The 25,429-nt window shown below is 30.2% G+C and overlaps 8 protein-coding genes across 8 annotated transcripts; 4 read left to right on the top strand and 4 right to left on the bottom strand.

The window, feature by feature from the left end:
- Window positions 1–225: 225 nt before the first annotated feature.
- Window positions 226–1,257, bottom strand: GO595_000934 (uncharacterized protein; the record flags this gene model as incomplete). The annotated part of the gene is made up of 1 exon (XM_067923023.1): window positions 226–1,257. One exon carries the CDS (start codon window positions 1,255–1,257, stop codon window positions 226–228), a length of 1,032 nt encoding a protein of 343 aa, XP_067778877.1.
- Window positions 1,258–2,154: 897 nt separating this feature from the next.
- GO595_000933 (uncharacterized protein) lies at window positions 2,155–2,736 on the bottom strand (the record flags this gene model as incomplete). The annotated part of the gene is made up of 1 exon (XM_067923012.1): window positions 2,155–2,736. The coding sequence occupies one exon, from the start codon at window positions 2,734–2,736 to the stop codon at window positions 2,155–2,157; it is 582 nt and encodes a 193-aa protein (XP_067778876.1).
- Window positions 2,737–3,327: 591 nt separating this feature from the next.
- Window positions 3,328–4,812, top strand: GO595_000932 (serine/threonine-protein phosphatase 6 regulatory subunit 3-like; the record flags this gene model as incomplete). Its single annotated transcript, XM_067923001.1, has 1 exon — window positions 3,328–4,812. One exon carries the CDS (start codon window positions 3,328–3,330, stop codon window positions 4,810–4,812), a length of 1,485 nt encoding a protein of 494 aa, XP_067778875.1.
- A 3,445-nt stretch (window positions 4,813–8,257) lies between these two features.
- GO595_000931 (TKL family protein kinase) lies at window positions 8,258–10,597 on the bottom strand (the record flags this gene model as incomplete). Its single annotated transcript, XM_067922990.1, has 1 exon — window positions 8,258–10,597. The coding sequence occupies one exon, from the start codon at window positions 10,595–10,597 to the stop codon at window positions 8,258–8,260; it is 2,340 nt and encodes a 779-aa protein (XP_067778874.1).
- A 1,168-nt stretch (window positions 10,598–11,765) lies between these two features.
- GO595_000930 (STE family protein kinase) lies at window positions 11,766–16,252 on the top strand (the record flags this gene model as incomplete). Its single annotated transcript, XM_067922979.1, has 2 exons — window positions 11,766–14,013; window positions 14,904–16,252. 2 exons carry the CDS (start codon window positions 11,766–11,768, stop codon window positions 16,250–16,252), a joined length of 3,597 nt encoding a protein of 1,198 aa, XP_067778873.1.
- A 1,090-nt stretch (window positions 16,253–17,342) lies between these two features.
- On the top strand, window positions 17,343–18,461 carry GO595_000929 (POC1 centriolar protein-like B; the record flags this gene model as incomplete). The annotated part of the gene is made up of 1 exon (XM_067922968.1): window positions 17,343–18,461. One exon carries the CDS (start codon window positions 17,343–17,345, stop codon window positions 18,459–18,461), a length of 1,119 nt encoding a protein of 372 aa, XP_067778872.1.
- A 335-nt stretch (window positions 18,462–18,796) lies between these two features.
- GO595_000928 (dTDP-4-dehydrorhamnose 3,5-epimerase) lies at window positions 18,797–19,771 on the bottom strand (the record flags this gene model as incomplete). The annotated part of the gene is made up of 1 exon (XM_067922957.1): window positions 18,797–19,771. The coding sequence occupies one exon, from the start codon at window positions 19,769–19,771 to the stop codon at window positions 18,797–18,799; it is 975 nt and encodes a 324-aa protein (XP_067778871.1).
- A 170-nt stretch (window positions 19,772–19,941) lies between these two features.
- On the top strand, window positions 19,942–20,511 carry GO595_000927 (small GTP-binding protein; the record flags this gene model as incomplete). Its single annotated transcript, XM_067922945.1, has 1 exon — window positions 19,942–20,511. The coding sequence occupies one exon, from the start codon at window positions 19,942–19,944 to the stop codon at window positions 20,509–20,511; it is 570 nt and encodes a 189-aa protein (XP_067778870.1).
- Window positions 20,512–25,429: the final 4,918 nt, after the last annotated feature.

Raw genomic sequence — 25,429 nt, 5'->3', positions numbered from 1 at the left:
GAAATCATTTACATTATAAACAATTGTTAAGCATATATTAAAATAACAATAAACTATTCCTATAGATGAAAACAAATCATAAGTGGCTAAATAATTTAACGATGAAAACTCATATATTTCAATTTTTCATAAATCACTCAAAAATACCAATTTACCCAAAATTGAATAAATTAAAAGTGGAATCAGAAATTTAACAAAAGTGACATTCAACAATCAAAAGTGACATCAATCAAGTCCAGACAAAATTTGTTGAATCAATTCCTTACATCTATTATTAATAGCTTCACTGGAACTATATTTTAGTGGGTTCATTTTAGGGAATGAGTCCAAAATGAGCTTCATTTTATCTGGAGGAATTCGATTATTTGCTGCATAATCAAGAAAAATTAGTTGTGAAGCACATGCAACTGATTTAAACTGTATATACTTATGTTTTTCTTGTGTAATCGGGTCATTTGAACTTGGCGGTATTTCATTTACAACATAACTTGAGGTCTGCATTAATTGTTCTAATATCGTATCAACTGATATAGGATTCGGTAAATCAAATGTGTTCAAGCTAGACGCTGGCATAAGCTTAACGAGGTTCTGTGGAGGAACATAACATGGAGTTATGTCGGGTTGAAAGAATGAAACAAGAATGTATTCTTTGTCCATAATCTTTTTTGATCCCAAAACACGACAAACAAAAGCAGGACCATTTCCACTAGGAAGAGCTGCCAAGGACCCGAATTTTAGTTCTGATGCACTTGAACATGCTCTTGGAAGGGTTCTGTTGAGTGGTGGAAGAATAGGAATTTTTGTTTGCTGCTGTTGTTGAACAATTAATGAAAGACCCTCTGAAATTGAGCGGGAACGTGTTGGAAGTGGAGGTGGAAGTGTAGGAGCAGGTTCATTTTCTGCTTCATTTCGCGCATACTTTGCTCTAAATTTAAGAGGCATTGTTTTCATTGTTTGATAAAGTGGTGATGCTAAATTTGCCACGGATTTGGCGCTTTTCATCTGAAGAGATCTATTATTTCTCTTGATTCGAACACCAGCAATAATAGCAACATATTGCTCATTGGCTGCCATTGCAATATCTTTAGTGGGTGTTTGAGCATCTAATAAAGAACGTTTGAATCGCCTGATAAAAGAACGAACTTGAGGAAGTGGACGAGTTGAACAATTTGAAAGTAACATGTCGTCTTTTTGCTGCTCAAGGCGAACAATAGAACGAATGCTTTCAACCTCTTCATTGGTAAAAGGCGCAAACATGCCGAGAGTTGAATTAAAATTTAATGACTCTGTTTGGCGGGAAAAGTGACCTTAAATAACGTTAAAAAAGTTTACAGCAAAGTGTTAAAACAAAAAATGAAAGAATACGTACCAAGAATTGACGATGTATCAACAAACCTACATCAACGAATAGTATGTTTTATTTTATAACTTCCTTTGCTTTCTTAACTTTCTGTTCAATTGCCAGATGAAAGCTCGTTTACTGTAAACTAAAATTGTGTAGCGTAAAATGATATGCTTAATACATTATCGAAAATTAATTTTTATTGATTTATATTGTTAACAGATATTATTTGTATAAATATCAAATAAAAAATTTTCTTTAGAAATAAACTTGCATTAGCGCATTAAAGTTTTAACCATATTTCGATTTAATGGATGATTGTTTTTAAAATAAGAATTTGTGCTGTGTTTTTTTATTGCTGGGTGTAAAATCCCGTTTATTTTTCAAAAACCGGTTTCCCAATCGAACCTATTACATAAACTTCTCAAAAAACGCGGCTTCAAGACCAGATCCAAAATGTCCTACCCTTTGATTTGTTTTGAGCGCACATCAATTCGAAACTCAGTTTACAGGTTTGACCCAGAAGATGTCGGCAGATCTCTTCGTCGTCCCCATTGTCCTAAATTGTTTTTCATGAAAAATAATTTTCTAAACTCAACAACAAGAAAAAATTTCGATCCAAATACTTTTGACAAACCCAAAAGCGTGATGGCAACTTCAAATTTAGACGGCTACGAATATCAATAATTATGTTAATATATAATTCTATATAGTTAGATTAAAAACTTATTTAATATTTACTTTGCAAGAATATTTTCCCGTAGAAGTTATTTCAAAATAAGAATAATTCAAAAATTGAGAAAATTGTTTAATTATTCATCATCCTCATGAGAATACAATGTAGAGATAACATATGACTGCCTTCTCGCAGTGTCTTCTGGTGCTTCTTTAATTTCACCTGTTTCTACTGCATTGGAAATCAAATCATTTAATTTTAATATCAAACCTTTTAGATCACTTTCAGAGGCTGTAAGATCATCACTCTTTAAACAAGATTCGGTAATTTTGAAAACTGATTTTTGAATGATTTCGATGAATGAAAGAGTTTTTTCCCCAATTTTTTGGGATCCGATTGGTGTCTGTTCGGAATTTTGAAGCGCATGTTCAATGATACCACTTGCATCTGCTGATTCACTAGCTGAAATAAGAAGTTTGGCCTTTTGTGAAAGAAGTTGTTCTTGAAGAGCTTTGCGCTTGTCTTCAACTTCAGCAAGTTCACTGCTCAATTTAGCCACTTGTGTCAGTTGTTCCCTTTGAGAATTTAATAAGCTGTTTTGAATTTGTTCCAATTTTTTTAGATAAAGATTTTCTTCTGTTACTACTTGCTCTTCCTCCCTAATTTCTTTCAAAATCGCATTGATGCTGTCCATAGTATTTGTTTGCTTTTTGGTCATTTGAAAATTGCTGAAGCTGAATATTTAGGGTGGCCCAATTTCTTTTCATCAAAAAAATCATTTCTTACTTTATTCTTGATTGAAACAATGCACATTTTAAGACAGCGAAAAACAAAGCTTGAAGTGTTAAAGATTTTGGCTTTATTTAATTTGTATTTTTGAAATCATATTTTAATATAGTTAAATAAAAAATTAGCAAACGAATTCAACCCAATGACTTTTCATGAATTTCGATTGAGAAAGTAATTTCTCTTCGAGGTCGAAAAGAGCGTTTAAACGAAAGTCATTTTATACGCGACCGTTTATTGCATTTTGGAAGAAAACTTTTTTGTCCAAAAAATAAATTTGACCAAGTATCAATCAAACTAATTCCTATAGTAATGCTAACAATATTCGGTGCGCTTTGCATCTTCGCTCTTGACTAGGTCAAATTTTTCCCCATTGAAAGAATTTCTTTCTAAAGAAATGGCAGAAATAACGAAAAAAGAAAAAAATCTAAACTGTCAAAAATTTTTTCAATTTCTTAATTCAAATTTGACTTAACGGTGATTATTTGTCGCTGAAATTTCTTTCGGAAGGCCACAATAAAAAATGTTCTTTTGGAATTATCATAGCTCAAACACAATTAATGAACTTCTTAAAAAAGAAAATGTGGAACTTACTGAAATTCTTGATGAGAGCTCTCTTTCTTCTGTTTTACGAAATTCAAATCAAGAATTAATCGATTATTTTCAAAAGCCAGAAATTATAGAACAGCTCTTTGACTGGGCTCTTACGGAAAAGTACAAGGATTGTCCAAAGGGACAAAAGTATTCGCGTTCTTCTGTCACTGTTTTTATCAATTCTCAACCATTAATGCAACAAAACTTCCTTCAAAGCGATATATTTATCGGAAGGTTAAAGAGGTATATTCAAGGTTGCGATTTAGAGCCTTTTCTTGTCGGAAATTTCCAAAGAATAATTGAAACTTATACACGTTTAACTAATGGCACTTTTCTCGAAAAATTCCCTGAAATATTTGATTTCTTGATGAAGAACATTTCTTACTTAGGCATTTTTGAGCTTTTTATCTATTTAGTTACAGAATCCCCATTTAAAAATAGTATCACTGAGGATCTTTGGCAACAATATATAAACCTATCCAACACTGAATCTGGGTACAACATTGTTATATCCATTCAACAAGCAATCAAAAAATGTGAAGATTTAAAGTCAATTTTCCAAACCGATGAAAATCTTCAATCATTATTAAAGACAGCTACAACCACAAACAATAAGATTCTTGCTACAGAAACATTCAATCTCATCGAAGAACTTTTCTCATCAAATCTTGATAATCCAATTATTCACGAATATGCAGCAAACTTCAAATATCAAAACGACTGTACCCTCTCATCTGCAATCCGCGTTTTCCGTGACCTCAAACCCGAAGTTATTGATTTCATATTCACATTTCCAATCAGCACTTTTGTTATCGAAGCGGTTGAAACGGTTTTTCAATCAAAAACCGTCGAAGAGCAGGCAAAGATCGTTGAAGAGAACAATATTCTTAATAGACTTATTGAGAATTCCATGAAACACAGGACTGAAGGACGTCTTGTTGATTTTGCAGAAATTATTTCAAAGATTGAAGGAATCCCAACAACAGATGTATGGAAACAATTTTGTCAAAATGAACTTCGTAACAAGTTAACAAAACGAAACTCCAGCTATGGAGGTAGTCTTCCTTCACGTATGGGACTTTATACTGATACCGATGAAGATGAAGATGATGACAATGACGATGATGATGAAGAATTAGCTGACTCAGACGAATTCCTTGATACCCAAATCGACATTCCTGCCTTCTCATCCGATGATAGCCTTGATCATGATTATTCTGATGATGAAGATCATATTGGCGGTTCTCCAAAATCAGAAACAAAAGATGAAGAAAAGCCAAGTGTAGCAATACCTCTTTTAGACATACAGAACAAGGTTGACAAAACCAATTTACCGCCACCTCTAGAATCACCAAATCTACCAAATTCAACAACAGAAGAAACGAAGGACAGTGACTCAAATGACGCCCAATAGATAGAATTAGTTATATACAAGTACTTAACTCGAAGCACATGACCAAAAGAAAACATATTCTTAAATAAAGAATTTAATTAAACAAGACATGTGATGTGAAATTTTATCATGTGTTAACTTTCAGTTGCTGTTTTCTGTCTGATAATTTGTTTCAAACGTCAATAGCTCTCTTATCAATGTCAGCTAATTGGGCAATTAATCCGTTTGTGATTTTTCCTCATTAATTTCCTTTTGAAATTGCATTCAGTTTTTCGATTCCATTAATTATAATAGCGACTATATTCTTTGTTTTGTTTCTCTTCGACTCTACATCAAAATTATGTTTGCTTTTAATGATCTTATTAATAATTATTAATGTTCCAATTGGATGTTTGGTTTAACATCACCTAGAAGTCTTGATGGATCGAAAAATGGAATAACAATTGGACAAACACAAGATATTCTATGTCTTTTCAGTTAGAAAAGATGTGAAATAAAAAGCATCGTCTTGACCCAACAATTGCTGATTGTCCATTCACCTCAGTTTCTGGTTGCAAAAACATGGATACACATACAACACCATCAGGTCTTTATCACATAAATCGTGTTTCTTGTTTTCTATTTGCTCATTTTTTGTTGCACTTTCCAGCCATATATTACCAATTACCAATTCATTTGATATCTAATTATCTTTTGGTGTAACACCAGTTACAACTAATGTATAAAAGTCATAATAATAACTATAATAAGATGAATAATATCTCACAGTGTAATCCTAATAAATGACATTTGAACGAATGTGTTAAAGTTAAAGTTACATCAGATGGAAGTGAATCTGAATAAGCAACTGATGCAGTGAATGTGTTCGACTTGGTGAATGTATCACTTTGTGCGCATGTGAATGCGAGTGTTGGCGGGAGACATTCGTCAAGTGTTGTTCCCTTAGTAACATTAATATTTCCAAATGTTTCATTTTGATATGTTTCTAATGTCATAAATGTTGTCGCATTATGTAAATGCATTTACATTACATATTATTTTGCTTTTTATGCAATTATTGATAATGAAGAATAAAATTCATCGAAAATGTATTAACATAAGTATTTGAATCAAAATTATTTTTTGATTTCGTAAATGTGTTTGAATTAGCAAATGTATATATGTTAGTAAATGTATTTGAGTTAGTGAATGTATCACTTTGTGTGTATGTGAATGTGCGTGTTGGCAGGAGACATTCGTCAAGTGTTGTTCCCTTAGTAACATTAATATTTCCAAATGTTTCATTTTGATATGTTTCTATTGTCATAACTGTTGTCGCATTGATATTAACAAATGCATCATTTTGTATTTCTGGTGAAGTTTCTCCATTAAAATGAATACATTGAAGTGATGTACAATTAGTAAATGCACATGAATTAATATATTGAACATTTTCATCAATAAAAATTCTTTCTAAATTATTACAACTTGCAAAAGCATAATTCATAATAGAAATGACTGATTTAGGAATTGTAAATGTTTTACTTTTCATATTTGGATAACTAATAATTTGTGTAATTTCTTTATTATATAAAACGCCATCATTTTCATAATTCGAATATCCAATGTTTTCTTCTGAAACATTAATAAATTGAAGATTTGTACATTCTAAAAATGGATTTCCAATGGAAGTAACAGAAATTGATAAATGATTTATTTTGTTTGCTGTTTGAATTTTTTGTGAAAATATTTGACTCTTTATGTGTTTTATCTGATCAATTGGCATATAATTAATGCTATTGTTATGCACATAACAAAATGCATTTTCATTGTTTTATTGTCAGTAAGAGAATTAAAATAATATTTATTTCGAATAAAAACATGCTTGTTGAAATTTACGAGGAGGATGAAAGTGCCAATGTGAATTAATATTATAATTAATTGAGAATGTCCAGTTGATTATGAAGAACTTTCAAAGAATGATTGGGAACTTCATAAGCAATTAATTAAAGAAGGAGTTAATCCAAATGAACTTGCGAAAATAATTAGAAATGTGAAATAGGAAAACTTCAAGAAATTTCATCACAAAATGATTTCGATTTTAATCAAAAAATTAAACCATCACTTTATGAAAGGTGTTCATTCATTAATTCACAAAATGTTACACTAATTTTTGGATCTGTTAAATGCTTTAAATATTGACTTATGAATGGTGCAAAATTAGATAGCACAGGTAAATATACAGTTGCAGGAGGAAATGAAGAAATCATTCATCATTTGAAGATGCACATTTTATGCGAATGAAACAGCATTTGAATTTCATCGAAATTATATATTTAAATATCTTTATGAAAATAAATCAGAAAATAATGAAGTTGATAATTTATTAAATCAAAGTATTATATATAATTATGAAATTCCAATATTTTTAAACAAAAAAAGGAAATAAAATATTTTTTTATACAAATATTTCACAAATAAACACTTAAAGAGGTTATATTACATTATAGAGGCAGTACTTTTGGAATGTTATAACATTTATTGTGTCACATTAGATTAAAACGAACCTGAAATGTATCGGAAAATTGTGTTCTTTTCGATTTCTGTAAATTGGCTTTCGTCAAAAATATGAATGTCATTGCTATCGTTAAGAAATCCTGTGAACTTATCGAGCTCACTTAACGCCTTAAGATCTCTTTGCTCAGTTTGTTCTAATGGTACAAATTCGTCATTATTTTCAGTGTTATTTACATTGCCGATATTAACAAAATTTTTTGAAGTAAATACATATTCTTGAACATATTTTCTTATTACAGGCAACTTTTGTTTGATGAGTTTTGATGAGTAGTTTTTTTTAATAAAAAGCTCTGTTCCAATAAATAAGTATACATCATACAACGTAAATGTTGGAGATACATTATCAACAATATCCAAAAAAGATTGGATGTATTGCTCAAATTCTCTTTTTTGTGTTAGGTCAATCTCCTGATTAGGGTCATTTGCTTTGTTGTTTTCTGATAATTCCATTGGATCAAAAAACCTCCCGTGTCACTTTTCGCAAATCATTGAGCCAAATAAGTCGCAAACAATTCTTTAGTTGAATTCCTTTTTTTATTTTTTATTATCAAAACTTCTTTACAATTGATAAATCATTGAGTTTTATTTTTAAGTCAGTAAAGTTTCAGAACGATATAGTTGAATGAATGAAAAATCATTGTATTTATATTCAAAAAATGGTAAGCATTTGCTGCTACATGACACACGAAAAATTAAATAAAGTAGAACTACTGTTCCTTTATGAAAGAGCGATTATCATTTCATTCACGGCTGTTTAATATTACATTTCAAGCCAAAATGCGAACACTCTCTTTAATTCACATCACCTGCAAATGTTTAAAGAACATCGAATTAAATCATTACACAATGTAAACACATCGACAAAACGACTAATCAATTACCAAAAGATATATTTTTATTTATGAAACATTTACATATCCTTAAATCTTTCCAAGAAATCCCTTTTATATTGTTCAAACTTTGAAGGCAACTTCATCTTTTCCACCATCTGCGGCAAGTTATTTTGCACGAACACCTGCAGCGTTTGCTTATGTATTGTCAACACTATCATCGCACACAAAGCCGAGATCTGCACCTGTATATCCATTTTCAGCAAGGTTGGGAAGTATGGTATTATATCCAAGTAATCACTTAAGTACAGATGCCTTCCCAAGTTATCGAACAGCAGCAATCCGCACTTGGCGAGTTCCTGGTTTGGCTGCACGAAGACCGTTTGTATGAACTCGTACAAAAAACCGCTTTCGCTCAATCTTTCAATGAACTCCAAATTATTTGCAGATATTCTTCTTATTGCAGTGACTATTGCTTGTACTGATTCCAATGGGCAATCTTCGATTACTTTCTTGAACATACCAATTAAATGAGTCATTTGTAATAATTTAAATCGCATTTCAGGATGTGAGAAAACAGATAAAAATATTTTCAGTTGTGAATTTGTATTTAAATTCTTTGGCTTTAACCAATCATTGTTTTCGATGATGATCATGCAGCCTTTAGGCGAATCAGTAAGTTTACATATCAAACATAATGCTAATGGTTCCGTTCGTGCCGCTTTGATTAAACCTGCTAATAATCGTTTGCTGTTTGGGATAGTTGGCATTCGCGCAATGATTGACGTCGCTTCTTTAGGATATGTATTAAGTTGCCCAACGATAATTCCTAATGGAAGTTTGGAATAATCAAATGGTAAAATACATAACGATTGATATGCTATTTGAATCGCATCGGCATGATTACATTGAAATGCTTTCATGAAGACATCAGTAACAAAAGAATAATCAATTCCATTCTTTGCTATGTGATATAAAACATTTAAATATAACGCTGAATATTCTGATAATAAAAATGGATTACTATTAATGGTGTAGATTTCAACAATCTTACGAAAGTTGGGATTATTAACACACGTGTGATGAAATGATGACAATAAACATATAAATTTCTTCTCGTTGTTGGGTACATAACGCATTAAATCATTGATGATGTCAAGTGGTATCGACCCGGGCATTACTTTGGAGATGCTAACTAATATTCGAAGATATGAATCAACAAATATTGATGACGTACATTTCATAAAGCGAAACAAGTTATTGCTGATAAAATGGGGTACAAATAAAGAGTTGTCTCGTAATAGTTTGGATAAGTTATGGAATATTAATGAGATAACTTGTTCTGATAACTTATGTTGAAGATTGGAAACAATTCGTTCAAAGAATTCTGGGGCTTGTTGAGCACTAATCCGTGAGACAATGGCTTTGAGTCCGGCCAAATATGTTGGTGATAATGGATTCATTAATACATCAAGTGATATATGATTCTTCTTGTAGATGTTGTCATGTGAACTAGCTGGAGCTATAAAGTTGAACTGTGGTGGTTGGTACTTTTCTTGTTTTTCGGAAACATCAAGATCAAAAGGATGATGATCCTTTGATCTTTTGGAGGTAGATCGCCTTTCTTTGACAGGTCGTTTCTCTTTACTTGTTGAATGTCGTTCTTTACTTGGACGCCGTTCTTTGCTTGAATGACGCCGTTTTGAACTACTACTTTTTTGACTTGATGACTCATCAGACGTCAGTTTGTCGACCGTTTTCTTTTCTTTGTCCAGAGTTTGAATGGTTTTCACAAAAGTGGCAATTTCAGAGAGGTTTGTTCCAGGAAAATAAGCATTTTGTGTGGCAAATTCTTGGAAGACATCAAAAAATGTAGGTCGCTTAGTTGGGCTTTGTTCCCAACAAGCATCTATTAGGTTACTAAGACCTTCAGGTGCATCACTTGGGATTGCTGGCCTTTTTTGATTTTGACATACAGCAGTCATAATTTGATACGCACTCATACCTTCAAATGGAGTTTCTTCAGTAAGCATTTCCCACAACATAATACCAAATGCATAGACATCAACTTTAACATCATAATGTGAAGAATTAAACATTTCTGGTGCCATCCAATGTGGTGTGCCAATTGTGGATGTAACAAGTTCGTTTTGTTCATTATGAAAACGAGAAATTCCAAAATCAATGACTTTTGGAAGACAGTTTGAATCTAGCAAAATGTTGAGGGATTTTAAGTCTCTATGAATAATTTTCATTGAGTGAAGAAAGCTCATTCCATGTGCTATACACATAGCAATTTTAGTTTTATCTGTACTGTCAAGAGTTGGTGAATTTGGTTTGTGCTTTAAAGCATCATATAAAGATCCTTGTTCAACATATTGCGTAACAATACAATATGGATACGTATCTGTATAACCCATTAAACCAATTAAATAAGGATCCTTACAAGAAGCCAAAATCATGACTTCTCGGACAAAATATGTTTTAGCACTTCCTTCTAGTTTTTTTGCTTTTAGAATTTTTAATGCAGTTCGAGTGTTTGTTGGAATATGAAGAGCCAGAAAAACTTCAGAATATGCACCACGACCAATAGATTTTATTTTTTGAAAGTCTGATAATGATACACGATAATTTGAAATAGGAGATAAAAGCTGAGGTAATGGGAGGTCTTTTGGCTCGAACAGCATTGCCACTTTTTAGAAAAGTTTTTTTGAAAAGATTTGAGGTTAACGATCATTAGCCACACAAAAGTTTAGCGCGCGCAAAAATTTTCCGTTACCCTCAAAATTTCTGTAAAGTTGTTTTTGAATTTTCACATTATTTTATAAAGCTTTGAATTCATAATAAATTATATTTTATATAAAAACATTTTATTCCAGGAGACAAATAAAAAAATTATGATGTAATAATTATTAATTATTTAAAATAAACTTTGAAATTAATGCATAAACTATTACAACAAAAAACACTATATAGACATTGCTGCGAATCGCATAAAATGTTTAGAGCACAGGGTCCATAAAGCATTCAATACCTCACAAAAGTTTCAATTAATCCAATTTTCTCAACTTTTCATTCGTAAATAAATCATTCAATATTCAATTTTACACAAACACAGCCAAATATTTGATAAAAACTGGAATCAATCGCTTATACGAAAAGTGCTTAGTATCCCTGTGTTTAGGCCCCTCCACAAAATCTGCTCAAATCATTAAACGGATTCTGGGTACGACCAAAATGTCTGGAACAAATGAAATCCTTGCAAATTTAATTCTTCAAACAAAGGTTCCAGATAACAATGTTATACAGCAAGCTACTGTCCAATTAAATCAATTTATGGCTGCTCCAGATTCAATATTGCATTTTATTTCATTATTTGAGTCAACGACTGATGAAAATATGCAATACTCAGCATTAGTTTATGTTCTTATTTGCATTAAAAAACACTTCTTTTCGCTTAATGAACAAGCACAATCACATGTCAATGCAAAATTAATTTCTTTTACGAATGCATCAATATCAGAAAGATGCCTTCTTCTACTCAGTCAAATTGTTTCGTTCATTTTTTCCAATAATAACAACAAAAACATGAATTTAATTTTATCCTCTTCAAATCAACAATTTACACTTTATGTAATTTCCGAATGCATTTACGATATACCAGATGAATTTTTCCAATCTAATTTCCAAGCTATTTTAACACTTGCTAATACTTTTCTTAATGATCCTCAAATTCGTTTTCTCGAAAACTTATCCAAAATATACATTAGGCTTGAATCCTTTGCACCAGATGCCTCTGTTTTCCAACCTATTTGCGCATTTCTTGTTCAATTACTTCCTCAAGTTGAATCTCTTAATGATGAACAATTAGCTGCTTATTGGTATCTTTTTGATGATTTTGTAGCAGAATCATTACTTCCTCTTGAAGTTTTTCCACAAGCGTTAGAAATCATTTCCAAATCTGAGAGAGGAATTATAGCCATCAAACTCTTTACCTCAGTTATTTATACACTTCCTAATGAACTATTTCAAGTTTTACTTAACACAGCCATCTCTGTTATCATTGGTGTTGTTTCACGTGAGAAATCGTTACCAACGGAATCACTTGAGTTTATATATGATGCGATTATTCAACGTAATATTATTCAAGAGATAGTACCATTATTTAATACTCTTATTTCCGCTGGTAATGAAGATCATACAATTGTAGCTATTGGATTATTATATCCAATTCTTTCATCACAAGGCACATTAAAAGAATCGGAATCATCACTTTATATTAATACATTAATTAATGCTATACAATCAAATAATTATCATTTATTAGAAACAGCATTATATGTACTTTCTAAATTAAATGATCGATCAAGTTCTATTACACAAGATATTATACCACTTATTAAAGTCATTTTACCACATTTAACATCTAATGATGATTCTATATGTTATTTAGCATATAATGCGATTATTACATTATGTCAAGCATCAGACACAGATTTAATATCATTATTTCCTATTGTATGGTCATTACATACGAACAATGCTATTAAAGAAACACAAATTAATTCATATATAACATTAATATCATCGATTATATCATCCACTGAAAATCTTGATGATGAAATTGTCGATAGTATATTAGTTTGGCTTGATGAATTATATAATGAAAATAATCCAATAACAATACATGCATCAGCATTAAATATTATTACTGAGTTAATTATTAAAGATGAAACACTTGTTGATTCTTTTTTACCACAAATTATACAAACGTTAAATCAAGGACTTAATAGTGAAAATGATGATGTTATACAAGATTGTCTTATGTTTTTACAAACATTTTCCAAAGCATTTAAAGAGAAATCAGTTCCAATTATTCAACAATTTTTACACTCACTTGAAAACCTTTTACATTGTCATCATAATCGACCTATGAGTCAAACAATGATGGTAACATCTTTTTATACAGGTTATAGTAAAGATATTACATTATTAATGCCATTATGTGAAATCATTGATAGTTTCTTAAATGATTTCGATTCACAAGAAAAACAAGATGATGGATGTCTTGCCATTACTTATTTATCACGAGTTTTAAGTACTTCTCCTTATTCTATAAAGTTCTTCCAAACAATTATAGGAATTATAAGAAGAATTACTGAAATTGAGTTGCTTGAAACTGCTTTTAGATCATTAAAAGCATTATATAAAAGATGTCATCAATTTAATCCTCAAATATTCATGGAAGAATCGATGAAATTCTTAAATGATTTGTTTGGAGGTAATATAACATTTTTAAATGGAGTTCCCCCTTATCAAGTACCAAAGTTTTCATATTTAATTGATTCTTTAATGGAATTTATTAGTTCTATTTTTATTTCTGGACAAACTAATATTGAACCAATCTGTGAATATTTACTTCAATGGTTACAAGTAGCAAATGAAGAAGAAATGTTTTCAATCATTGGTTCTTTATGTGATGCTGTTGAATATTGTAATATTGACTCAAGAATTACTATTAATATTTGTCAATTTATTATTAAGTTTTCGAATATAATTAAAAATATCGACTTACAACAAAACATAGCTTATTTCATGTCTTTGATCTTAAAGAAATATCCACAAGAATTAGAATTGGCTAAACAAATATTACCATTTATGATACAATGGTTTGAAAATGGTAAAAGTAAAGAAACTGGAACGCAAGAACTACTCGCAAACATTGCTTCGTTCTTCTTAGAATTCGCATGTTTAGATAATTCGTTCGATGAAAATTTGTTAATCGAAGCAATTAAAAAATTCCCTCCTTTCGATTTGGGTGAATCTGAAGCACAATGTCGATCATTGTTAAGATTGACACAAAAAAATGTTTCCCAAAATGTTCAATTAAATATGGCTTTAAGTATTTCGAAATTAGTAACAGAGCCACCAACAAAATTGGCAAAAAGGAAAATTCCAAAGGATTTATATGATGCAATTTGTCAATTATTTAAACAAATGATGTGTATTCAAGAAATTGGGAATGGTATAATGTCTTTGTATGCAAGAAATAAGGCTAAAAAACAGGCTATTATGAAAATATTAAATTAATTTTTATAATATAATTTTTTTTTTTAAGATCGTAACAATGTATTTGGTCAAAGAAAAAATTTTGGGCCGACTTTTTGAGCCGGTGTAAAAAAGTGATTCTATGGTTTTGAATAATTTATGATGTAAAAAACTTTTTGATAGATTATAATTCAATTGAGTTTGTTCAAATAAAATTTTTACCGTAAATTTTATTTCAAAAATTGGGAAAATAACATAGTCAATTACCCTATCGGTTGAATACTTCACATTATTATCGCATTTTATCAATTTCTTTCTTGAGAATGTTAAAATTTGTAACTTTTTTAGTAAATCTTATTGACATGATACGCATGTGCTAAAATGCTTAGAATACATCATATTTGTTAAGTTAAATGAAAAAATTGAATTTTTAAAAAAGTGACTAACGGCGGTTTCGTTGGCGTAATAAACTTAAATGGTAAAAATTTCCATCATCTTCTTTAGCACCAATATTTTTTTGCTGATATTTAAGTTAATAGAAAAGTCCTTTTGTTCTCTATATTGATCCTAAAAAATAAAATCATAAGATAGTCGACATTTTACAAAATTTTCTCCAAGAGGAAAATAACGCTTTTTGAGAATTAAACTCTCTAAACACAGTAAAACCGTTATTTTTAGTTAAAAGTGACAATATTATGAAGAAGGGACAAAAAGAATTAAATATTACCGAGCCATTAAGTGTAGAGCATATTGTTTCCGTGGAGGTTGATTCAAGAGGGAAGTTTCACAATGTTCCTGAAGAACTTGCAAAATACATGCCACCAGGACGAGTTGCTGGTGTCGTCAAAAATCCAAAAGTTCCAATAACTTTAAGACCTGTAGCAAGGAAATTCGAAGGACCTTTACAAATTTCAGAACCACAAAGCTGTGAACATGAAGTTCATGTCTCAATCAATAGTGAAACTGGTCTTACAGGACTTCCTGAATGGATGGAGCGCCAACTCCAAAATTCTGGAATTAACAAACAACAAGTTATGGCTCATCCAGGAGAAGTTATCCAAGTTATGAATTTCATGCAAGGGTCTTCTGAAGCAAAACCAAAATCACAACCACAAGCAAATCCAATTCCTCCAGTAAATCCAGAAGAATCCGAAGGTATTCCACAAATTGATCCGAAGACTCTACTAACTGATATTGAACAGATCGGCTCTGGTGGCACTAGCACTGTTTTCCGTGCTAAGCTCAAGTCCAATGGCCAAGTAGTAGCTGTCAAAGCTATTGATTTAAGTCGAAACGAACGTTCGATTATTGAAAACGAAATTGAAGTTCAACGTGGCCTTAATAGTGAGAACATTGTTCAAATCTACAGAGTTGTTGAATCCAAGAATTGGCTTTACATCATAATGGAATATGTTAATGGCGGAATGCTAACTGATGTTCTTACCATATGTAATCTTAGTGAAGCTAACATAGCGTACTTTGTCCAGAAAGTCCTTAAAGCACTCGTTGTCATCCACAGATCGCACAAAATTCACCGTGACATAAAAAGTGACAACATTCTTGTATCGTTAGAAGGTGATGTTAAAATTGCAGACTTTGGTTATACAGCACAACTTAATAACAATAGTTCTAAAAGAAAGACTGTATGTGGCACACCATATTGGATGGCGCCAGAACTAATCCAAGGGTTCGAATATGATTATGAAGTCGATATTTGGTCGCTTGGAATTATGTGTATTGAAATGGCTGATGGAGCGCCACCATATATGGATGAACCGCCAATGAGAGCACTATATTTAATTGTGGTGAATGGCGTTTCGGGATGTGCAGATAAATCGCAGTGGTCACCACAATTTAATGACTTCTGTAGTAAGTGTTTAGAAAGAGATCCATCAAAAAGACCATCAGCAGAGGAATTATTAAGACATCCATTCCTTTCAAAAGTTTCGACAAAGAAAGAAATAGCAGAAGTTATAAAGTTCGCAATGACGGAAAAGAAGAAGAGAGACTCGGAAGAGCCGTTTTAATTGCTTTGTGAAGGATAAGTAAACTATTTTGAGACATTGATTTTATAAAATAAAAATTTTATTTATTGAAAATTGCATAAGATTTAATCAATTTCCAAGCTCTTATTGTTAAAAAAATAAAGAAATTGTTTTCTTGAATGAAGGATAACACAAAGTAATTACATTTTGATAATAAACGGTCGTGAATAAAGAAGACGTTTATTTTATGTGCCATTTTTGTAATGAAATTGAATTGGTTTGTTTGAAGTTCAATGGGAGTAAGGGGATTGGGTTTCCTTAGCTCAAAAGATATTAACAACGATCCTACGCCATTCTTAAATCAATTCAGAGAAAACCTTTTTCAACTTGGGGCATTCGGATTTGAAACATGGTGGTGCCGCACTTCTGTACAGAAGAGCAAATTTTCATCTGCAAGAAATAGTGATAAAGAAGTAAGGCTAATCACATTTTCGGATTCAAACGAAATGATAGCTGTTTCTGGCAATAATATTTTGGTTTGCGATAACTCATTTAATTATATTCTTCAGGATTTAGGTTTCAATGGCCAAGTTTGTCCATATAACATTGAAGGTGCTAACGCACAGCTCGGTGATTTCAAGATTCGATATGGCGTTTTTTATCAAAAAGAAAAACAACTCGGGATTTTAATTGATATAGAATATATGCCAATCGTATCTCTTTCATCTGATCTAACTCTGCTGTTTGAGAGTGCATTCCAAACATTAACCAAACTCCCATTAAAAATGTATTATCCCCAAATTAGTGAAAATGCAAAATACACATTCAAAAACCTTGGAATTGATTATTTAAGGCTATTTAAAGATGTTCTGAATTCCTAAATATTTTCTTATTTAGAATTTCTCTATATAATTTTAATTTTTCATATAAAATTATTATTATTTTTTTTCCTCTTTCAGATGTTCTGTGAAATAGTAACAGTAAAGAGAAAAAAAATTTATGAATAAAGATATCTTCTGCATTTTCGATGGGCGGGAACCTACGTTATAATATTATAATGACATTATGAGCCAAGTGATTTTGAATGTAAAACACGAATCCAAAGAGGACGTTAAAAAAAATTTGTTTTTGGATGGAACCAATCTTTTTATCGAATTTTAATATTCTAGGCAAAAGTATCTCATCAATTTCGTTCCACCCAAAACGCAAGCAAATTTTAATATCATCTAGATCAAGTGGAATTTTTCTCTATACTATTGGAAGACAAAGTCGTCCATTTATATTTGAAGAAACTTTTTCTCCAATTCGTTCTACTTTTTCCCCTGATGGAAGTTTGATCTATGGAGCCTCAACTGAAGGAAAAATTGGCCTTTGGCGTATGCATAATTCCAATCCATCAATTGTTAAAATGGCACATCAATCAAAGATAAACGACATGGATAAATGGAATGAAAATGGTTATTTAATCACATGTTCAAACGATAAAAGTATTAAAATATGGAATTCAAAATTAGATTTTCTCACATCAATTTCATCGCATAACAGTCATGTTACTACATGCCGCTGTAACCAGCGGGCAGATATTATAATATCAGGAGAAGAAAATGGAACTGTTAATCTTTGGGACGTACATGATACAAAATCTTCGATTTGGTCTCAATCATTTTGTATTAAATCACGTAACTCAATCTCTAGTGTTGATTTTGATAGTACTGGTACATTATTTTGTGTTTCAACACATGATGGTGAACTTTCTGTTTGGGATATTCGTTCACTTGATGACTCTCCTAAAGTTATTCAAAAATATGATGTTAAATCATCTTGTGCAAGATTTCAACCAAAAAATCCTTTTATCCTTACAATTGGAAGTGATAACATTCCATGTATTTATGATTTACGTGCAAAATCACTTTTATATAGCTTTGAAGGTCATAAAAGAGTATGCTGCGCATGTGGATGGTCTGTTGATGGGGAAATGTTTGCTACAGCTGATATTGATGGAGTAGTTCTACTATGGGAAATGCCAAAAAAGAAAAAAAAGAATCCTTTCGAAACATTCGAAATAACGTCAGTTGAACCTTATCATCCACCTGAAATTAATTTAACTCCTGAATTGTTAATGTCTCAATTGGATTTAATCACAAAAATAGCAAATAAACTAAATGAGAAACTTGATGAACAGGAAAAAAGAATAGCAAAGTTAGCAGAAAGTTATCCAGAAATTGGTGGATTTGAGTATTATGATTGTTGAATATAAAAAAATGTTTATTATGTAAATGTAAAGATAACATTTTTTTTTTAAATTTGATATAAAAATGTTTTTATGCACAACTTATTTTGAAGAGTACATCAGAGCTATATGAAGGTATTGTAAAAATATTGGTAAAATAGTCTATTGATATTACCTGAATATTAATTTATATGCTTTTTTTAGTGTAAAATGATAAATGATGATATCATTTATTGCCTTGATGGTGATATTTCATTTAAAATAGATATTCTTTAATGAGATTGGATCATAACAATTTGAAATTCAAATTTATGCGAAACATGAAGAATAATGAAATTTCAGAAAAAAAAAAATAATTAGAGTAATAGATTTATTATGGAATCTACTTCAGCAGGATCTTTTGGTGCATTTTGACACTTTATTGTGCTATTTTGTTGAATCAATTCCTCAACCTTTCCTTTTAATGGGAATTCATCACCATCAAAAACAATTGTTAACTTAAGTTGCAACGCATTACATGCGCCAACAACATTTAAAATTTTTGTTACATTTTCAAGATCTGAAGAATCTTTTCCGGATGCAATATAAATTACTCCATTTCTTGGCTTAAGTGCCCAAAGTTCTTCTTGTAAACTTGCGCGGTGGTTACCATTCATTGAGCAAAAGTGCCAATTTTTGCCTTTCTTTTGAATTGAAAGCATAACCGTTTGAATGAAGTTTGATGGAGTGTCTGCAATAATAGCAAAGTCTGCAAATGGTCCTTTTTCAAGAGCTTCTGGTATGCTTCCGATTCTACTTTTGATCACGCTAAATAGCTCTTCGCTAGTTAATGGATTGGCACGATCTTTTGGACTGATGATGTAATCATCAGCTTCAATTGGCGATGGCCATTTAACACCAATTGCAGGATCATCAAATCGTACAGAAAAGTCAAGTGGTGTATTAAAACATCCACCTTGTAAGTATACAATTGATGTATTATCTTCGGCTGCGAAAAATCCATGAGCGCAGAATGGAGGGATTAAAATTTGTGTTGTTTTATCAAGCCAAGCGGAATCCCATTTAAGAAATGTTGGTGAATCAGGACGAAGATCAACACAAACATCAAATGCTTTACCAGTTGGACAACAAACCAACTTATGATAAGGTGAACAATGAAGTCCACGAATTACATTTCTTTGAGATCGAGAAACAGTAACTTGTGGAAATTCAGGGCAAAACTTCGATTTAAGAATGTTAAAGAAAACTACTTCTTCCTCCCCGTTGATGTTTTTCTCTTCTGTTTTAAAGGTGAAGGCACCATCGACTCCTAATGGCTTGCCAGTGTCCATTTAGCACTTTTTGGAGTGTCCCGCTTTTTTACGGTTTCTGACTCTTCCGGTCGGGGGGGTCCATAAGTTTTGTATAAAAGATTTCAATATTGGGAAATTGGATTTCTGGTTTTTGAATAATGTAAATTGAAATGTAACACAGGCACAAAACCGTTCGTTGGTTCAAAATAATGGGCGAGAAGCAATATATCAAAATTGTCTTACTAGGAGATGCAGCTGTCGGGAAAACTTCAATTATTAACCTCTATACAGGAACAGGTGGGCTCAGCAAAGAAGCAACTGTTGGTGGCTGTTCAAAAGTTAAATCAATGAAATTTGACGGGATTGAATATGATATAAATATATGGGATACAGCAGGATCTGAGTCATACCGTGAAATTGTTCCAATGTATATTCATGGAGCTGCAGCTGCTATTATCGTAAGTGATTTAACATCTAAAAGCTCAATAGATAACATAAAATATTGGGTCAACTTCGTAAGAGACAATGCTGAGGATGCTATACAAATTGTTTTGTGTTTTAATAAGTCAGATCTTGTTGAAGAAAGAGTTTGTTCAACATCTGACATACAAGAAATAGCTGACTCTTACAACCTTCGTTTTTCCGAAGTTTCTGCTCTTTCTGGCGAAGGGATCAATGGTTTGTTTGAATCGATTATATCCGAGCTATTATATTCAAAAGAAAATTTCATACATAAGAAAGTTGCTTTGGAAGATACTAAAAAAGGATGTTCGTGTTAAGTATCCTATATCCATAGACAAAACTTTAAAGTACATTTCTAATAAAGATATTTATTTTTCAAATAAAGCATTAATACGAAAAATGTATTTTTAAAAGAATTTGTTTGTAGGCAAATAAATTACAAAGTAAATAAAAAATAAATTTGGATTGAAAGTTTTACAATATTTCTTTTTTTCGTTTTTCATTTGCATCTAGGTAAGAATAACTGAACGCATGTAGGTTAAAGAAAACAATTAGATCATTCGTACTATTTTTTACTCCTAAAAGATTGTCAATCTGCCAATAAAAAGCTTGAGGTTTTCGTGTGTATAACGATTATAATTTGAATTGGTATGGTTCGTTTTCAGAATTTTACACTCCGTGGCAAATAACGTATTCTGCCTGAGATGAGAAAGATTGATTTCTCTTCTTCTTCTTCTATTCATAGTGCACTTAATCAAAATCTAGCCCATATTACAGGTACAGAATCTTCAGTCAATACTGGCGATTGGCCTTTATTTTTACGTTATTCGCAATTTTCAAATTTTCCACCAATTGTTCATTTAATCCCACTCGTTTTTTTTGTTATACAAAGCATGTTAGTATCCTTAAAATTTCAATACAAAGGTGGATTCTATGAGACAAATATTATTCAAGCCATCTTTCTTTTCCATTATTTAGGAGACCTTTCAAGTACAGTTATTACAGGAGTTATTATTTCCACTGTAGTAGTTCTTGTTTCATTATGGATGATGTTAGTATATGTTGATTACAAAAAACGGAAAATTTCACAAAAGTCCAATTTGATTATCATCGGAATTTTTGGACATGTAGTTCTTCCAATTCTTGTAGTTTCCTGTAGTTTTATTAGTGGTTATCATGTTATGACACTCTTTCAATCTGCTACACCTACATTTATTATATGTGCCATATATGAATTTATTGCTGCATTTTTTGGTGGATGTTTAATGATTTTTTATGAGCGATTTTCTATTTCCTCTGTATATTTTTTGCATTCATATACATGTTATTGGGATGCTTCATTTTATATGACATCTTATATATTATTATCTGTGTGTGCATTTTTTGCTAACTTTGCGGCTCTTTTTGCACTTATTATTCAAGTCTTTATCATTGTAGTACATGCATTTTTTTATGTATGTCAAATCTATTTATTAATTAAATTACCATGTGTCTTAAAAATTGGTAACGCAATACATTTTTCACTTGCGATTACATGTATAATTTGTGATATAATGTTTTTTGTAACTGATAATCTTTTAGTATTAACACTTTTCCCCATATTTTTATTTATTGTTTTAACAATTATTAATTATATAATCTTAAAGAAAGTTGTCATAAAACTTATTGAAAGACCAGTAACCAATCAACAACAATTATTATTAAAATTAAAACTTGCATTTACAGAACATCATTCTTCTTTTGTCGAAGGGAAGTTAATAGAATCTGCTTATAAATCGCCATTAATTGATAAAAATGGTAAACTTGTCATCGCACGATTATGTTCATATTTCCCACAATATGATAATATCCTTTTATCACTTTTAGAAGATTTGTTTTCTGAGAATTCTATGGGATTTTATGATCAATTTTCGATATATACTATAAACATAGCTAATTGTACACGACAAACGATTATACAATTAAATGATTTAAATGATGTTAAAGATAAATCAAATTTATTGACACAAACATTACGACATTTTTGGAAAGGTTTAATGGAAATACCTTATTGTCCGAATGGTTATTCAACATTTTCTAAAATATCCAAAGAAATAAATGAAATTGATGAATTTTGGTCCGATGAAATCGAAATATATCCATTAAGTACAATTGTATCACAATCATATTCCAATTATTTGATAGAAAATCATTGTGATTTTGAAAGTGGTGCATTTTGGGCTTATAAAACTAACCAACTTCAAATGGGTAATATTTTTGATTTAGAATATTTAACGATATCATTTTTACATATGTTTCCAAGTTATACTGATGAAATATTATCTCATGTTAAAGTTGCAAATTTAGATGATTTAGATTCAAAGAAGAAAGAAGAATCATTAAAATCTTTAATAAGTAATTCCGAATTAAAAGTCGAATTCCAAAGAGCTGTACAAGATAAGAAATCTAAATACTTACCATTAATTAATAGTGTTTCATTGTATAGATTAATTATTGTAATCATTTGTTGGATTGTACTTTTAATAATTTTCGCAGGTTATCGAAATGAACGAATTGAACAATTAGAATTAATTAATCATATTACTCAAATTGAAGTATCTTTAAGTTCTTCATTAACGTCATTGTTATTTGCTAGTGGTACTGAATATGGATTAGTTTATTCACAAGAAGACTTCTTAACACAAATTCATGCTGATACGAATCAAGGACTTTTTAACTTAGAAATTAATTGGATGCAAAATGCTGTCGTTTTTGCAATGAATGGTTTACATTCATTTCAGTACTTTATTTCATATTTGATGAGACATATTTCTGATGGTAATCAATTTAATAATTTTTTGACTGTTTTAGAGAAAAAAGATTTACCAAGAATTGAAGAAACATTATCAAATAATGATAACTTATATGGGGATATTTCTATTACATTATTAGCCATTGTTAAACGTTGTCAATCAATTCTTGCAACATATTTTATACAAAATATTACAACATCTGATTTTATAATTCCAATATATCATAATTTAATATTTACAAGATTAAATGATTTAATAGATGCAATCGTATCCGATGAAAAACAACAAATAATTAGTGAAAATTCATTTAACAAAATTCCATTTATAGTTTGTATGTTAATTTCGGTAATAACGATTCCATTAAATATAATATATTTTGCATTATTTTATCATGAATTAAATCAAATAATGAAATTATGTTATGATTTACCAAATGATGTTAAAAAGACAGGAAGTGAATTTTTACTTATTAAACATGAACGAACTGAAGAAGCATTTAATCCAAATATATTCATAAATCATCGATCATTTTGTTCATTATTACCAATTATAATATTTTTTGTAATAGATTTAGTTATTATGATAATATTTTTATATTCGATGAAATATGTTATTACAAGTAATGAATCAATTGGTTCATTATCAGAAGCTGTTAGTTATGCAGGTAAAAAAGCTTCTACAATGATGTATATAATTGCCGAATTTAGTTCTTATTCTTTATTAAGTTTGAAGCCAGGTTTAAATGAAGATTTTCCAGAAGAAATAAGTGAAGCAATTGAAAACTTAAGTTCAGTATATTCTAAATTAATGAATTTTGATTTCGATTCCAATAATCGATATACTTCTATCATTCAAGGAATCGAGAAACAAACAAATTGTACTGTTAATTCTTCTTCTAATGAACTTCATCAAAGATATTCATGTAGTTCAATTGAACAAGGAATTGTTACATATTTAGAAATTGCTCGACATTTATTATTAAATGATCCATTACAAATAATGCGAACAATTGACTTTTTACATTTATTCCATTTAGCTACTGCACATTTATATTATCCATTAATGAATTCATTAGAATATTATGTTGAATATGGGAAAGCTTCAAATGAATTATTTAATCAAAATTTAGCTATTTATTCAGTTATAGTATTTTTTATAGCAATAATTTCATTATTTATTAGTTTATATATTTATTCCATATATTCTAAAATATTTAAAGTCGGTATTATGTTAATTCAAAGATTAAATCCTTTGGATACATTATCCGATCAAAAAATGGTTTCGTTTTTAATCGAAATCAAAAATAATGAACACGAAAGAGCAAAAAGTGCCGAAAAAGATGTATTTGATAATATATCACGTGCTATAATTTTAATTAATAAAAACGGAACAATCTTTAGTATGAATTCTGCATTTCAATCACTCTTCGGTTATGATCATGCACATATTATAGGTTCGACATTTGATAAATTCATTAAAGAAGAAAAAGCAATTGAATATTTAAATAATATAATTCAAGAAAATCAAAGTTCGGGTTATATCCAAACAAGTTGTAAGAAAGAAAATGGTTCACATATCGACGTTGAAATATATATTTCTGATCTTTTACCAGGTACAGTTGATCATTCATTTATGTTTTCATTTACAAGTCTTTCAGATGAGAAAAGATTACAAAAGAAACTTGAAGAGTTAACAAATTCGAATGAAATTATAATGAAATCATTACATTTAGATATACTTAAAAACAAATCAGAAATATTAATTAAAAATGCAACGATTATACTTATTAAAATTAATGAATTTAATCTAAACGCTGGTCTTGCTGAGATTTGTTTAATGACTACAGAATTATGGAAAAATTGCGAAAAAATATTAAGAAAATATTCGAATTTATATAAAGTTTACTTAAATAATAATATTTTATGTGTTGTTGTACCAAATGATCCTGATGATATTATTAATAATAATATTGACGCGTTTAACTTCATAAATGAATGTTTTAGACAATGTGAAACTGAAACAAGTTTGTTACTGACTGCGTCAATGGAATATGGTAATGATATTAAAATAATGGAAATAAATAGCGAAAATAAATTGGTGAATTTGATATTCGGAAAAGCGTATGATACAGCATTTAAATTATTACAATATGCTGTAGTTAATAGAGTTTCTGTCGGGCCAAATGTTTATACATCTATTGGGACTTTAAATAATTGTAATGTGGAAGAAAAAAGAAATGATGTTGTTGGGAATTTCTATGAAATTTGGTCAGTTGAATAACAAAAAAATTAAAAAAAATAAAAAGCGTATTTTATTGAATAAAAATATTTTTGTCAAAATTATTGAATAAAAATGTGTTAGTCAGTCGATTGGAATTTTCTTTTTTAAATGAAGAAAATTTTTGTTGCAAATTTAGAGATACCACCACCACAAAAATTTATAC

This window comes from Histomonas meleagridis (assembly GCF_020186115.1).
Source record: "Histomonas meleagridis strain 2922-C6/04-10x chromosome Unknown contig_118, whole genome shotgun sequence".
In the NCBI taxonomy this organism is placed as follows: Eukaryota; Parabasalia; order Tritrichomonadida; family Dientamoebidae; genus Histomonas; species Histomonas meleagridis.
This window is presented reverse-complemented; position numbering and strand designations above follow the sequence as displayed.